Source organism: Stegastes partitus, unplaced genomic scaffold (assembly GCF_000690725.1).
Source record: "Stegastes partitus isolate 25-593 unplaced genomic scaffold, Stegastes_partitus-1.0.2 Scaffold429, whole genome shotgun sequence".
NCBI lineage: Eukaryota > Metazoa > Chordata > Actinopteri > Pomacentridae > Stegastes > Stegastes partitus.
Genome location: NW_007578160.1, coordinates 69974 through 87592, shown reverse-complemented (window position 1 = coordinate 87592; position 17619 = coordinate 69974). Strand labels below are relative to the sequence as shown.

General features: G+C 41.0%; 1 protein-coding gene across 1 annotated transcript; it reads left to right on the top strand.

Annotated features, from left to right (window-relative positions):
• Positions 1-882: 882 nt before the first annotated feature.
• On the top strand, positions 883-11398 carry LOC103360348 (high affinity cGMP-specific 3',5'-cyclic phosphodiesterase 9A). The gene is made up of 14 exons (XM_008286065.1): positions 883-970; positions 2108-2269; positions 2357-2408; positions 2622-2724; positions 3935-4077; positions 4162-4221; positions 5835-6012; positions 8475-8597; positions 9113-9205; positions 9357-9424; positions 9521-9623; positions 10359-10463; positions 10967-11113; positions 11213-11398. The coding sequence occupies exons 1-14, from the start codon at positions 883-885 to the stop codon at positions 11396-11398; spliced, it is 1611 nt and encodes a 536-aa protein (XP_008284287.1).
• Positions 11399-17619: the final 6221 nt, after the last annotated feature.

Genomic DNA, 17619 nt, shown 5'->3' with positions numbered 1-17619 from the left:
TTTAAAAAAAAAAGATAATAAAAAAAACAAATGCTGTTTTTTAGTATTTTCTGACACTCTCCTGTGATGGCAGCGTACTATCTACGCCCAGTATTTTAATAGAGTGTAGATAAGAAAGAAAATGGAGAAAAAGTTTTTGTATTTGTGTTTTTTTTTTTTTTTATGCTTGACATTTAATTCATTATCTCATCACTTTGTATCTAATTATTATGACTTTTTGCTGCCTTTACAATGTATTCACAAGCATTTGCCTTTGACTGTTTTCTTATTTTATTCATTTTGTTTCAGTAGAGTTCTTCCTATGTTCTCTAACTCTGCATCATGCTTTTGTGCTATTGCGGATTATAAATTTGCCCCCGGGTATCAATCACTACTTCAAAGTCTTATCCAGTTGTTATTGTTCGATGACTTCTATGTACATAATGACAACATGTTGCAAAACAGTTAGTCATATATTTTTATCATTAAGTTATAGGTGATATTCCTTGCTTGTTATTTCATAATTCTGACATACCATCTCTTAAGTCAGAAAGTATATTATGTAATTGCGAGGCACTATGTCATAATTATTAAATAATAATAGTGTAATTATAATTCTTTTTTTAAATTGTCATGTGGAGGAAAGGGGCTTCCACATAAAGATCTGCAAATGAATTAAATGAATAAAATAAACTCACACATTCAAAAAACTAATTATGCTTTCTGTTGTTTGGAGAATTGTTACAGTACAAAGGACGGAAAGAGAAGGAGGAGCAGAAGAGGAGGTGGAGAGACAAGAAACAAGTGGGGGGCAGTGTTTATCAGTAAAGTAATGAGGGGAGACCGACATTAGATACAGATCAGTGGTGCACACAGAAACGTCCGCGGTTCTAAATTCATGACATGGCAACAAAAATAATCTACTTCACAGTGAATGGGAGACCAGAGCAGGCTGAGTTCCCAGTCGACTGCCCGGCCCAGGACATCAAAGGTATGAGCTAAATAGTATCTTACTGAGCTAAGTTCTCATCTGTTTTACAAATATATTTTCAGCGATATGTAGTAGGCTACGTCTGTTTTCACTCACATATTCACATGCGCAATCATAATGTTTGAGTAGAATAATTATCTGCTTTTATAATGCGATTTTTAAAAAATCAGAATTCTCATTTGCCAAGTTTCTTCTATGTATGTTTACGATATCTTTACACTTACTGAAAGACTAAGAGTTTAATGTGAATATATGATATGTGGTTGTAGAGAGGAATCATTTGTGTTGCCTTAACAGAGTGCAGGTTGACGATAGATGATATTTCAATGGTGTTTTTGTAGCCTAAATATGAAGGTAAACCTGATAAATGCATGAATCCAACACATTTACCAGTCATTACACAAACAGATCAGTGAACAGTGTAGATGCTGTGAAAGGAATCTGAGTGACAGACGACAATACAGCTGCCACTGACAGCCCCACTTGTCACATCGGTTGGAGGCTTTGTCCAGCCCTGGCTTCATGATTTTTATGGCTTGTGTCTCGTTGAAATATTGGTTATCTTAGACATTTCCACCAGTTTTTGTTTGTGTGTGTGTGTGTGTGTGTGTGTGTTTCCATATGGCATAATCTGGTAATTTTTATGTAATTTTTGACTTAACCATCGCAATTACCTGGAACCTGAAGTCACACTATCACACGGTTTGACACAGTTATCATAGTAATTACAAGGAAATGGTCTCAAACCCTCAGCTTGGTTGTGTGTCCTTGTACGTGTAAAAATACCTGGGCATTACAGATTGAATTCAATTCTATTCAATGATCTAAAAAGTGTACTCGCTGGCAGTTACATTACTTGACTAAATGTTACTTCAACCACTGGTTGCAACTTTGTGAAAAATATTTTTGATCAAGGATATTGATGAATGGTAACTTAAAATTTGTCCGTGTTAATGTTTTTATACCAATAATGATAAAACAGACCTTTAAATCTTTGTCAATTATTTATCAATTAATAGTTACAGCTTATAAATCCTTAAAAAAAAAAAGAGTGCCTTGTTAAGTGGTGGCACTTCAAAATTTGAAAAGGTTTGCTCTGTAAAACCTGTGAAATGAACATATAGGTGCTTCTTCCAGATCTCTTCCGTTCTGCAGCCGAGGCAGGACCACATGACATTCTGAAACTGTACAACCCCAAAGGCAACATCATCAACATCTCCCCGAATCTGGAGCCGAACAGTCCTAACTCCTGCTACAAGCTGGAGGTGGTGGCCGCCGACTGCAACAGTGACCCGTTAGGTATCTTTAATTTAGCACCATGGGAATCACAGCATTTGGGTTCATATAAAAACTGTTGACATGCTGTCTGTTCTCTTGTGATTACAGGTGCAGAGCTTGCTGGCGCACTAGGATTTGATCTGTCATCCATGGAAAAAAGGTAGACATGGTGGGAAATAAGGAAGAGAAAAAGACACTTTTTTTCGTTAAAAACTGTGATTTTGTTATGCTACAATCAGTGTGCACTATAAAGTGTGATATAATAACCTATACTTTGAACAATAAGGACAAAAACAGAGCAAGAATGTGACACAACACATTGCTTGATGAACAGCAGATGAACAAACACCTCTCTGACCATATGTCAACACAGACTGCAGAGCCTGGAGAAGAAAATCCTAATCGAAGCTGGTGAGACTCCTGCAGTTGTGTATGAGATGAAGAAACAAGTGGATTCTTTCAGAGAAAAACTAGAGGTACAACAGCAAAGTATCCTTAAGCTTAAAGCTGCTCATGAAATCTGGGGAACTAAACCATCAAGAACTTGAATGGCATAATTATCAGCATATCTTTTTTTTTTTTTTAAAACACAAGAAAAAAAACGTGACTGCCCAGAAAAAGGTGTCTGTTTCACAGAATGGGGGATGGACTGACCACAAAACACCTACGGAAACTTTAATTGAGCATTCTTAACTTAATTTGATTTTAAAGCTATGCACTTTTGATCATTTTTATAACAATGGGTCAAAAAAAAATGCTTGTAGTGATGATTTCACCAAACTTATTGCTTTTGCTCGATATCTATAAAAACTGTTCCCATCAGCTTTGTTTCCAGTCCAAGCAGAGAGCTTTGGAAAGAAATGGTATGCAGTCTGCCAGCACCAGACTAGCTTATGAACATACTGGAACATTTAACAACTATATATCCAGATGTAATAATGAGCGGCAGTCAGACCATTCTCCAGCATGGCAGAGTCAGGTCCGGCTTTGTGGGACTAATATTCCTCAAGCATCACCAGCTAGTTCAACGTTTAAGTTATTCTGTTAAATATCTTATATGGGCTTGATGGAGTGCCAGAAACTTTGAGCCCACGATTTCCAGGTGAATCCTACAGGTGATTCCCTAACATTTTCTTTGATGCTACCATCAGATTGACTACTTTACAATGAAAAAAATGAACTTTGTGAGTTGTTGAATTAATTAAATGCACCTAAACTAAACTTGATTACCATGTTTGTGTTGGTGATTAAAACCTAGTCCACTTAAGTTAGTTATGTATAGATATACTGTTCCAACATAGCTCAGTTTCGTGGAAAAAGTTGACATAGCTGTTTTAAGTAAATCCAACAAACAATTTTTTCAGTGTAGTTTTTACTGGAACATCTCAACATCTATTGAACTAATTGCCATGAAATTTGTTAATTGCTACTTGGCAAATCTTAACATGGTTCCACTATAATCTATGATGTTGAACATGGCAAATGTTATCTGTTCATCACAGTGCGTTGATGTTAGCATTTAGCACAAAGCCCGCAGTCCAGCCTCTCAGAGCATGGCTGTGGAATCATTTAGTAAAAATCTGACAAGATATGTCACATAGGTTACTGGTACAGATTTTTTAGTCAGTGGTGGGATGTGTTTCTCTAACCTGTAAGCTAATTCAGTTTATTCACACTGCTTTTCAGAGTGTGGAGCATCTAAGCTGGCTGGGGTTGTTCAAAGATCTTTCAGAGGGAACTCACAAGCCTTCCCCATTCTATCACAAGAGAACCCTACATAAAACCAGGGAGGAATGTGAACATGTACGGGAAAAGTTCCTGCAAATGAGGTACATTCACATGCATCATAACTATTCTGCCTGAATATATGTTATGTTTGAATATTTTGCTATTCTTTTTGCTTATGTTGTCAGCTCTCTGGAGGTATCAGAGGAAGTCAGGCAGTACCTAAAGACCCCAACCTTTGATAACTGGTAAGTTTTGATCGGAAAAGCAGGTTTTAATGTCAGCCGGCGAATCAGTGTTCATCATAGTGATGCGCTGGGTGTCTTTGCATCTGTGTAATCATAAAACAAACGAGTGCGCCTGTTTCCTCAGTGTACAGACAGCGAGGTAAATGTCAGTTAATGACATTCGTGCCCAACAAACACCTCTGATGCATTTCTGAAGAGGGTAGGAGCCCTCACCCTTTCCCTCTGATCAACACACTCATCTCAATATGAATAGGCCTGCAGAGTGCTTTCAATTTGAAAGAAGGTTTTCATAAAAGCCTTAATCAACAGACCAGGTTTGAAATAAGCTTCATTAAGAAGACTGCATTTACTAAGGATGGCAATCATTTTATTTGTTCCAAAGCTTTTAAAGGAAACCCAAAGTGGTGGAGGTGGATGGACATGGGGTTATTTGCAGACTACAAACTGAGAACTGAAGCTTGGCACATCACGTTAGCACTATCTGGGCAGTGAGTCGAGCATCAGTTTAGATTCATTTTGCTGTCAATAAATTCCTAGAAGATGCCAAAACCAACAGTGTGTAGCCCTTTTTCTCAACTGTTCTTTCTAAGGACATCAAATAGTCCAGAGTTTCTAAGCATATTTTTAAAAAGGTTGCTAAAAGTTGCTGTAAACACCTGAGTCAAACAGAAGAAAATATCTAAGTAAATAGTGCATTTGTAGAGGATTATTTTCTGCTGCTGGTGAATATTTTCAGACAACAGGATGGTGTATGTGGGAGTGCCTGTAAATAAACTTTGTGTATGTGTTCATTATAATCAAGGAGCAGTGCAATGCATCAGTGTCACTCATTGATGTGCTTTTTGACACAGGTCTTTCAATAGATGTGTTAATAGATTATTTTCATTTTTCCAGTGAGACACCTTTATTAACAGACGACAAACCAAACATGCTGAGTTTCTGCTATCAGTCTGTCCATACAGCCTACATCAGGGATGTCCAATCCTGGTCCTCAAGGGCCACAATTCTGCATGTTTTAGATGCTTCCCTCTTCCAACACACCTGATTCACATGATCAGCTCATCATCAAGCTCTGCAGAAGCCTGATAACCATCCTGATCATTTGAATCATGTGTGTTGAAAGAGGGAAACATCTAAAACATGCAGGACTGTGGGGATTTTCTGTATCATTATCATTCTTCCAAATCTGTGTATGGCTAAATTACTCCAAAACTGGAACCTGCAGAGTTGTAGTTGAGCTGTTGTGCTTGAGCTGCAGTGGTTGGGGACAAGTGGGGACTTCAGAGATCTGCACATTCTAGAGGAAGCAATGATAAAGATTTACATTTTAGCTATTTTAAGGCAGGAAGTGGTTATTAGCATCGGAAAAAAATTCTAAATGTGCAATTTCAACCCAGAGAGATGTTTATAGGGGGTTATTCAGTGACCAAAGAGAGACTTTAACATTGTGTTATTATCCTTGCGGATGTATCTCTGTAGCTGAGCAGCAGCTTGTATGTCACTGTTTGAGGCAGGATGTTGGAATCTAATGGAAAAAAGCCACACACTGTCCTCTTGTACTTAAAAGGACCTTTCCATAGTATAGTGTATTTTGTGTGTGTGTGTGTGTGCAGGCAGTGGGAGGATGCAGAAATCATGGTGCTCCTACAGGTCATGTACACAGATTTAGATTTCATAGCGACCTTTAACATTGAGCCAGAGGTACTGCAACAGTTCCTGTTTGAAGTCTACCGAAGATACAACAACATCCCTTTCCACAACTTCAAGCACTGCTTCTGTGTGACCCAGATGGTGAGTATGTGTGTATGTGCATGTGTTAGTGTGAAGTTTAATCAGAACAAATCACAGAGAGACCAGTGGTATCTGTAATCATGCAATAATGCAATTATGCCATCACCTTGATGGCTAATGGGTGAAGGACATCTAACCCTCAGCGCAGACAAATCTACAGGCCAGGCATTTATCATCCATCAAGGAAAACACTTTAGGTTCAATTCTTGTCTGGAACATTTCCAGTGTATACCTGCTGCATAAGGGTTACATTCTCTGAAGCAGCTACAATCAGTAAGTAATTGTGTATCAAATGAAAATGGGACCATGTGAAATTGGAATCTTGTTGTGATAATTAGCATGCCCTAAATCTTCCCTCAGCTTCCCTCAACCACAGGAAGCCTTAAAGTGAGCTTTGGCTCATTTTTCAGCTGTTGGGAAAATAAAATAAACACATTCCATCATAGCATAACAAGATTTTATGAATATGCAAAAACTATTCAGGCCTTCCAAAGATCTGACATCAGCTGGTAACAATAACACCCAAAAGCTTCTTATCGTTGAATATTACCTGACATAACAGACACAGTTAGAAGCTCCATGGTGGAATATTTAGTGACTAAAGAGCAAGATATTGTGTTCAGGAGCTGGTAGAGACAAAAAACAGAGCAGGATGGGAATAAATATTGCACTTCAATTCAACAGGTATACAACAACAATGCTGCAATTGAATGACAATCTACTTATATGGCTGAAGGATATTTACGCTGAGACTGTAAACACTATACTACACAGTCTGAAAAGTATGCAGCAGCAGTGTTTTATTTCTAAACACAGAAGTCTGAGTGAAAATGAACTTTTTTTTTTTCTTGATGTGTTACCTTAAAAAAAAAGTTCTAAATGAGTTTATGGTCTGAATTGTTACTTTAAACTCTTCTCCAAAACAACATATTGTTCATTTTGGAAATGATGATCCCAATTAGGGTTAGACGGATGATAAAGCACGATAGGTGGGCAAAAGTCATTGCAAGTTTAAACCTGCATAATCAATAGTTTGCATTATTGATTCAGATGAGGGACTGCAAAGTGTCTCAGTGGTTAGCACTGTTGCCTTGCAGCAAGAGGGTCACCTCTGGGCGTCCCGGTGAGGACACCCAGGATCTTTTGCGTGGAGTCTCCATGTTCTCCCCGTGCAGTGTGGGTTCTCTCCAGGTTCTCCGGCTTCCACCCACAGTCCAAAGACATACTGAGGTTAATTGGTGATTCTAAATTGTCCGTAGGTGTGAGTGTGCTTGGTTGTCTGTCTCTAAGTGCAGCCCTGTGATAGACTGGTTACCTGTCCAGGGGAACCTGCCTTCACCCTGAGTCAGCTGGGATAGACTCCAGCCCCCCGCAACCCTAGTGAGGATTAAGCGGTGTATAGATAAAGGATGGATGGATTCAGATGAGACCGTCACCGTAAAAGCTTGTGCCGAGGGCCACAAGGAATTATCAGCCAGCTCTGCAGGGCCACAGGGCATTTAGCCTTTTCCCTTTTCGTATCATTTAGCTCTATCAAAGCAAGCTTTGATGAACCCACGATATGCTACCAGAGCTGTAGGGAGGCATGAATACAAGGAACAAAGCTCTAAATTCATGTTGCCTCATGACTGCTACATTGGCCATGGAGGTAATTTGTCTGCTAACATGCTAGCCATGTCAGTTTCAAGACAGTGGTGTAAGTGTATCTGGCCTTTTCTCTTCTTAAATGTAATTTTCAGTTGAGTTTCATTGCCCAGTGCCAATTCACAGCACAAATCATCTCAGGGATTTCAATGCGCCACTATGTTTACAAGATAGTTGCTAATTTACTCTCATTTACTGCTCTCATCACGCTGGCTGCAGTGTGTATGCCAGCTACTCAGCACCAAGCATCCATCCATCCATCATCTATACACCGCTAGATCCTAAGTGGGGCCACAGCAGGGCTGGAGTCCCAGTTGAATTAGAGAGAAGGCAAGGGACACCCTCCAGTCCCTCACAGGGCTACACAGAGAGACAGACAAGCACACTCACATTCACGCCTACAGACATTTTAGAATTAACAATTAACCGCAGCATGTTTTTGGAACAGGAGAACCCAGTGAGAACCCACATGCACAGAAAGGTCTCAGGCCCGGACATGAACCAGGGATCTTCTCGCTGTGAGGCGACAGTTGTACCTACCAAGCCATCGTGCACCCTCGCTAAATTTATCTCCATAAATCACACTTGCTCCACCTGGATTGTTTGCAACAAGAAAACTTCTAAATAAAATATGGAGAAAAAAAAACTAAAACAGAGGTAAATAGAGAGAGGGTACTACTGGGTTGATCATTTCTACGTGTTTGTGGTTTACTCCATTGCCCCCAAACATACAAAAGGTACCTATGATCCCCTACAGTCCATTCTTTAGTTCCTATCATGTGTACTTTATTGTTTTAGTTTTTCTCATTTGTGAACAGATGTATGGTCTGATCTGGCTGACGGACCTGAGGAGTAAGATGGACAGTGTTGACCTGCTGATCATGCTGACCTCTGCAGTGTGCCACGACCTCGATCACACAGGCTACAACAACGCCTACCAGGTATCTGAAGTGAGGGACTCTGGTACTAATAGGAATAGAACTTTGGAAGACACCCACTTGATCTGTCTACTTCAGACTGTCGCAGCCACATGTTAGCCTCAGCTGAACTATACAATACATTTTTACGTTGAATGAGGACTGTAGACTTTGTGCTCCATGAGAACATGAGTGTGGTATTGAAATACATTATAAGCTGGCTCATTATGTGATTAAAGGGAAATTTTTACAGTTTTACAGCTGTCAGTGTCCTCTAGTGGACAAAGCATGTAATGGAGACAGTGTTCCTAAATTGACTTTTGTGTTTTTGTGTAAAATTACCGATGATAAATAAAAGTATAAATAAACAGCAGCACTGTACCTGCACTGTGTCTATTGTATTTGATCTGTTTTGTGGTCCAGTCTCATTTTCCAATGATGTTTTTATGTTGTAATTCAGCTTAATTTTCAAGTTACGTAAATATAGCAGTTAATTTTAATTTAGTGTAATTTAAAGTTAATGTTTGACCATCTTTCAGATAAATGCTCGGACTGAACTTGCTCTCCGCTACAATGACATCTCTCCACTGGAGAACCACCACTGTGCTGTGGCCTTTGAGATACTTGAAAGGGTAAGAACATAAATACTGCTGTTTGCTTAAAACTTTCTGTCCAAGCTGTTAAAAGACATACATTTTAGTTAGAAGTTGTGAACTAATCTGTCACCGTAATATGGAGCCTGTCAACCACCCAGTATGAACAGACAGTCTTTTTGTGTTGTAGACAGAGAGCAACATCTTTAGAAATCTGTCCATGGATCAGTACAAAAGGATAAGGGAGGGAATCATCAAGTGAGATCATCTTCCTAATGACTTATTTACATTTTCTAATTGCACTGAATTGTGTAATCACGACAGCATATGTTTTCTATGCTGCTGGAACTGCAGATGCATTCTGGCCACTGACATGACGAGGCACAATGAGATTCTCAACAAGTTCAAGTTCATCCTGCCTGCTTTTGACTTCACCAACAAGGATCACAGAGATGTGGTAAGACGAATGCAAGTGCACAACAGGCAGATGTATTAACAAATTAAGGTTTGGTGAGTTTTGTTTGTTTGTTTGTTTGTTTGTTTATGTGTTTGTTTGTTTTGGAGGGCAGAGGAATATGAAGAACAGATGTTGTTGTGAAAGGGAACAATTGCATTTTTTCTTATTTTGTTCTTCAAACTGCTGGATGGATTGTGGAACACAATGACATCTCCCTTGTGTCCATCTATTTCAAAGGCCAGGGAGCCCTCCCTGATCCATCTCATGACATTTTGGTGCTCTCTAGCTCTCAAAAGCCAGCTAGATACATGCAGACCTTTTGAAAATGTTTCTAATAATAGTGTTAGAAATGTCATGGTATAATTATTGTTGAACACTTTTCAAATCAAAACACACCCAATTCAAACACTGACCACTGGCTGGTCAAATGCTATCTCCATCCATCCATCCATCCATTATCTATACACCGCGTAATCCTCACTAGGGTTGCGGGGGGCTGGAGTCTATCCCAGCTGACTCAGGGTGAAGGCAGGTTCACCTGGACAGGTCACCAGTCTATCACAGGGCTACACTTAGAGACAGACAACCAAGCACACTCACATTCACACCTATGGACAATTTAGAATCACCAATTAACCTCAGTATGTCTTTGGACTGTGGGTGGAAGCCGGAGAACCTAGAGAGAACCCACGCTGTCTCTCTCATATCTGTTTATTTTTTTCCTTGTTTATGCAGCTAATGATGATCCTGATCAAAGTGAGCGACATATCCAACGAGGCGCGGCCCATGGAGGTGGCTGAGCCCTGGTTGGATTGTCTTTTGCAGGAGTTCTACAACCAGGTACTGACTCCAACACAATGTTAAGACGTTTCATACTGTGGCAACACAATTGAGTGTAAGATTGGATCTATTGTGCCTCACATGTTCCTCACATAATCTGACAGTAAATCACAGCAACAGTTAAATGTGTGTGGAACTCAAGACATGACTCAATCTAAAATTTAAGAATGTTATAATCAATTGATGCTGGCTGATGCTGGAGCTGCATGGCATCTCGGTGGTTAGCACCGTCGCGTCACAGCTAGAAAATCCGCAGTTCACAACCCGGCCTGGGCCTAGGGTTTTTGTGTGTGGAGTTTGCATGTTCTCCTCGTGCAGCGTGGGTTCTCTCCAGGTTCTCCAGCTTCCTCCCACAGTCCAAAAACATGCTGAGGTGAGTTGATGATTCTAAATTGTCTGTCGGTCCGAATGTGAGTGTGCTTGGTTGTGTCTGCCTTGGGGTGCATAATGGAAAGTTATTTGTTATGTGTTTAATTCTGGTTGTGTGGTCTTTCTGTTGTCAGAGCGATGTGGAGAAGCTAGAGGGTCTTCCAGTCACCCCCTTCATGGATCGGGACAAAGTAACAAAGCCTTCATCTCAAACTGGCTTCATCAGATTTGTCCTCCTGCCACTCTTCATCGAGCTGGCCAACCTCTTCCCCTGTCTGGAGGTAATGAAATCGCAGCTGTGGAGGAAATGCTGTATTTATTTACTGTTTTGTATGCAGCTTGATGAGTCGAGTTTTATTCATCCTTTGTTAATTCTGCAGCTCCACATTATCGACCCTGTGCGGAAGGCCCTGGACTACTACACTGAAATGGAGAAAGCACTGGACAGGGAGAAACAGAACTGGGCTCAGAGTGAGAATGCAGCCAAGAGCAAGGAGGCAGCTGTTGGCAGACAGAACAGCCAGATAGAAGCTGGGCCAGAGGCCTCAAAACCAGACATACAGTGAACTATAGTGGACAAACACACATTTATGAACTGAACATGGCCTATTTTTCTTATCTGAACATTTGTATGAATTGTAGCTGATTTAAATGCACTAGAACCGTCTAAATTTGGTTTTCAACTGTTTATTTACTGGGTCAAGCACAAGCACTGTATTCTATTTTAGGCAGTTTGTGTTGTAGGCTGAGTGTAGTGCAGTATTGATTCAATCAGAATACAATGGAATCATTTTAGCAGGTAACATATTTCAAAAAGTACAGTGTTGAATTAATTCTTTGGTCCCAAGGTAGTCCAGAGAAAAAAGTGCTAAATCTCCAGTGTTGATGATACTGGTAGAAATAAACTGTATATACTGTAAACTGGTTTGGTGTAGAGTTAATAAAACACTGCAGTATGTTCCAGTATGGGATTTACCGAACCCAACCAAGGTTGCCATGTGGGAACAGCCCCATACCTCCAGGGGCCTCAAAAGCTCCAGGTTTACTCCATATCTTGTGGGTCCACATGAGTCAATGCAGATGGCTGCCTTCCCTGAACCTGTTTCTGTTGGATGTTTCTTCCTGTTCAAGGAGCTTTTTTTTTTTTGTTGTTCCCATTGTTGTCAAAGAGGGCTGCAAGGTGGGTTGGTGGTTAGCACCGGTGCCTCACAGCTAGAAGATGGTCGGTTCATGTCCCGGTGAAAACACCCGGGATCTTTCTGCGTGGAGTCTCCATGTTCTCCCCGTGCAGCGTGGGTTCTCTCCAGGTTCTCCGGCTTCCTCCCACACAGTCCAGGAACATGTTGAGGTTAATTGGTGAATCTAAATTGTCTGTAGGTGTGAATGTGAGTGTGCTTGGTTGTCTGTCTCTAAGTGTAGCCCTGTGATAGACTGGTGACCTGTCCTGGTGAACCTGCCTTCACCCTGAATCAGCTGGGATAGGCTCCAGCCCCCCGCGACCCAAGTGAGGATTAAGCAGTGTAGAGATAATTGATGGATGGATGGATGGATGTTGTCAAAGAGAATTGTTGGGTTGGTAGTGTTGTTCGGTCATGACAGTTTTGAATTGCCCCTTGGGGATAAATAAAGTTATTTGAATTGAATTACAATAAGAAGTCAACTGATTAATTGCAAATTTGTTTGAATGTTGCACTGCTAAAGTGATGCTGGTCTTTGGGAGGTGCCCTGTGTCAGAATTCTTGAACATGAATACAATGGTAGTTTATTGATGGTGGGATGAAACTGATGATTTTTTTTGTGTTTGAAATTTTGTTTACAGAAAAACCTAAAAAAATGTTGAACAGAAAGTATTGAAGAAAGCCCATCATATTAACATATAGATTGTCCCTTTTTGTATGACCTAAAATTAAAACAAAAAAATTAACAATTATTGTGTTGAGTCTTGTAAAATCAAAACCTGGTAAACTACCAAACATTTAAGAAGCTTTAATTAGTGGATTTTGTAGAATATTGGCTTGAAAATAATCTTTGGCAATACACTGAGTAAATTTTTTGTAATTGCTTCTGTCATTTCATTAATCAGTGAAGCAAAATCATAAAACTAACATGTATAGTGGCGGTAAGCATGTTTGCCCTGAGGCCCATCGAAAGTTAAATCCAGGAACTGTAAGCTGTCTTCAGTTCATTTTTTGTTTATTTTCAATAAATGCATATTGTAAAAAAAAAAAATAACTACGACCAAAATAAGTGTAGTCTGTCGATATCAAAAACTGTAGGATGCATGACCGGACTATAGGTGTCACCATACAGTAAGTCCTGTCAAACTGGACTCTTCAGTGACACAGTGCTGTGGAGGCAGACTTGGCAATGCAAGACCAACAGAGCATAAACAGGACCATTGTGTATCTTATTCACAGAACACAGTTCAGAGTCAGTCAGTGAATGACAGCATGAGGTAGACACTTCCATTTCTGTCCAGTGTCATAAAATAAATAAAAGGTTTAAGTATTGAAGGGGAGACCACACATAGTTATCTATTATGTAAAATAACCTGACTAATTAAAATGTTAAGGATAAAACCCTGCAACAAGTATATAAAATACAACTGTGCCTAATTATAAATTCTAAGGCTCATCCCTTGTAACAGGAAGAAACCGCCAGCAGAACCAGGTTCAGGGAGGGCAGCCGTCTGCCTCGAGTGGTTGGGTCGAGGGCACAGGAAAGAGAGAAATGGATAGTCGAAAGAAAAAAACACAAGATATCATCAACACTAAACCAGTCGGTAAGACAAGTAGATAGCAGATCAGACCTGTACAGTTCCTGAGCCAGGAACACCTGCAGAGAGGTTCAGGGACAGAGAGAACAAGTCACGAGGTACAGGAGAGACAAGACACAGAGTCTACAACTTGGAATAGTGCATACATATTTATATATACAGCAATCTGAACAGGACAGAGAAGGAAAAGCGTATGGCCAGATTTAAATAAATAAGACTACGCTATAATAGCAAAACAGTCCATGAGAAAACTGAATGAAATCAGGCTACTACTCAATATCAAACAGAAAAAGCAAAGAAAATACAAGTGGATGTGACTGGGGCAGCTACAGAAATAATTAAAAGTGAGGGAAGGTGAGCCTTTGTTACTGATGTTAAATTGCTAATTGCTGGACAGGATTTAATGTAGAATGGGAGACATTCCAGAGCCTGGGTGCAATACCTGACAAAGGCCTGTCATCTTTAGGTTTGATGTAGCAATTGGGGACCAAGAAGAAAAACTGTGGCAGCGATTTTTTAGTCTGACAAGTATGTAACAGCGGGGAATCAAGAACCCAGGTGCAAACAAGATAAAGGCAGACAAGCAGATGAATTTAACAAGAGTTTAATGAATGACAGATTAAACAGAAACCAATGTAAAGGGGGGAAGCTAAGCTGAGAGGAAAAATGGAACAGGGAAAACCAGACTGAAATAAGAAAAGGGGCAAAAACCTATGAAAAACTCTAAATTAACACTAAGAGGGAAACCTAAGGAAAGTAATGTGAATAAACTAAAACTAGAACAACAAAACAGGGTTATTCATGGGGCTGGGGCCAAACTAGAGGGGAAGGCTAGCTGGGGGAATGCAGGCTGGAGGCAGGTTGGGGATCAGAGGCAGGAGAAGGCTGGCTGGGGGAAGATCTAGGTGGAGAGAGTATAAGTGATGCAGGGGGTGTTCAGGTCACAGTGGCTCGGCGACAGCATGCAGGAAACAGAACGAGAGGGAGACTGGCAAGGGCTGGCGCTGAGGCTGGGGGTCATGGCAAAGCATTCTTCGTATTTTTTAATTGCTAATGGCCCAACAAGTTGTCCTGCAGCTGAGCAGATTACAGTGTTGTATAAAGGGGAGAACTAACTAACTATGATAGCTCTTGTAACAACCATGTTCAAGTGAGTGCCCCTACCGCTCAATTGTTCACAAGCCAAATAAAGATTTGGTCTATATTTAGGCCTTAGACTCTGATCATTAGAGGAAACCCATCTGACTGAAAGGAGAGAACAGCAGACAGTGTGTAAACTCCTTAACCCTGGCTGTGGAATAGGAGCTGCTGCAACAGCTGCAGTTGGATGTGTGTGTGAGTGTCCCAATGGCGTAACTACTGCCGGTGCAGGCGGAGCAATGGGCCCCGGTGCCATAGGGGGCTCACTCTTGGGCCCATGTGATGCCAGTACAGTGGGTCTGCTCACCATCTCCTGGCAGGACAGCTCTGTGGCATCCTCCTACAGCGATGTTTACACAGCATTGCTTTGTATTTTACCATACCTGTCACTGTTGCGACTGCAGGGTGCTCTTTTTCTAAGCTCAAACTCATCAAAACATATTGGGCAGTATGGGACAGGAAAGACTTAGTGGGTTGGCAATGCTCTCAATAGAGAACAACAGAACCAGGAATTTGGACTTGAGCAATGTTGTCAGCGACTTTGCTGAGTGGAAGGCCTGCAGGATGAACTTGTAATGGCCGAGTACTGCTTAGTGGTTATTATGCATTGGGATCAGTGATTTGCAAACTGAGTTATCACGTCTGCAATGTCTGCTGGTATTCTGTGTGTGTGAAAACATTTGGCCGCTGTGCCACTGATGATGAATAATGAGTGTTTTCATCCATTCATACTGAGGCAGTAGCAGAAGAGGCAGCCTTTGCACTGAGACATGCAACCACCAGGCAACGCTGTGCTGTCCTGACCTGTACATCTGATTAGCTTATGGTTTATCCATTATTTGTTTGAAGCAATAATGCAATCGACGATCACTGGTGAAACGTTAGCATGTGCCGTTGTACTCCTGGCGTGGGGTGATGCGTGCCCGCCATGCATTCACTTTTGTTCATGAGTTGTGAGTGCGTGCGCCTTGATTAACACGCAAGAGGCACTTGCTATCTCATTAAGTGCGACGTGCGTCTTAGACCATGGATTTTCTTGCCAAGGTGCCTTAAAAATGTACACGTCTCACTTGCAAACTCCTGGTGGGGGGAGCAAGTTACACTTGCTGCATCGCTGTTCACAGAGAATTCGCAGACTCTTTTTGACATGTCAAGATCGTCCCTATGTTCTTACGGGCTGTGTGCGACCTTGGCATTTCGCAAGATGGACTTGTGTGGCACGTACCATTTTGCATGTATATTGGACAGGCCGTAGGAGCTGTACAGCCGGTGTTGTGACCGAGGCTTGAATTAACTCTTCACACCACAGAAGAGCAGTACAGAAGTCTATCAATTTGTACTCTCACTAGGTTGTTTTGTAAAAGAGAAAAGCAGTGTTTGTTTCACAGAACGGAGCATCAAGTTATTGGTTAATTCTATGCTGATCTGCCATTTCTCATATAAGTCTACATTCAACTTTGTGAACTGCAATTGTCTCTCTGTTTCTAATAGCATTAACAACAGCTCTGTTCTATTCAAGTGATGCAGCATGACTAAAGCAGCGAAGTGGAATTCATTCGTTTTTATGTTTAATCACCTATTGTGACATGTCAAAATGTGCAAAAGAGCAGACGTAACAGAAGTGTAAAAAGAGCACTGAGATAGAAATCTGACAAGTATTTACTTTTTTATTTTTAATCTGCAGCTCAGTGCACTGACTCTTTATATTTTCTAATCCCATGTTATATCATTTTTTCATTGTGTATACAGAAGCACAAGCTCTGACAGTGATCTGCTTTCCCTCCCTCCTGGTTGACTTTTAAAATGTTTTGCAGTAATGTGTTGTGATGATGTTTTAGATTAGTGTCCTGTGTACTTCGGCAGTCTGCATCACTTTGGATTTTGCAGGTTTTAAGCGGGTATTGTCCATCTGTTGGTTCTCTAAAATGCCACGCCATTAACTGGTAGATCAGGCAGCAGTTGGATTATTAAAACCATTTTGAATGACAAAATAAGACTGAATTTTATAAGTCTCAAAGGAAATCCTTGATAGGCCGAAGGAGCAGCTTTGATTACTTCAACATTACAAGATCACAAGATGGACAAAATCTTTTGACTGTTCACCATCTCCTGAAACACATCAGAAATAACGCAATCAACAATGCAATGGGGTCAAGGTATACAATTTAACAATTTACAATTTAAAAACATATGTGTTCCAAAAATATATATAAAAATCACATGGAAATAATACCTCAGTGTTTTAAAATAGCTTAACTGTAATTCTACACAGTTGCTCCCTGCAGAAACTGTAGATTTTTGGAGTGCATCCCAATCAGACACTCAAGCAGGCTCGCTGAAGGCTGGTTCACCTGGACATAGTAAAAAGCTCCTGGTCATCAGTTCTGTATTGGATGAGGGGGTATGGGGATGAGAAGCATCGAACACCATCCCTCAGTCAAACATGGTGGTGGGACTGTAATGCTTTAGGCGTGTTTCTCAGCCTATGGGCCAGACAAGCCTGTCAAAGCAAACAGCATCATGAGAGAAGAGGACAAGATTAAACAGTGGAGGAAAACATCACTCAACAAGACAATGACGTGACACACAGCGACCAGTGAATGCTTGACAGGGTATCAATATATGACACTTTACACTGTACAGGTCACAGCGGACCAGTGTCTCCAGGAAGTCCCCATCAGCTTCTGACGCACTCAGCTGACTGGGAAGACTGGGTTCAGCTTGCTGGTGTCCTCGCGACCTCGCGTCCTTTACTCGTGTGAGAGTGCCCCCAAACCTGATTGGACGACGCGTGGCCGACGCCTTCTATCAGCAGCCAATCGCTGCCTGTGCGCCGGCCGGTTCCGGTACGTCGTCTCCAGCAGGCGGCCT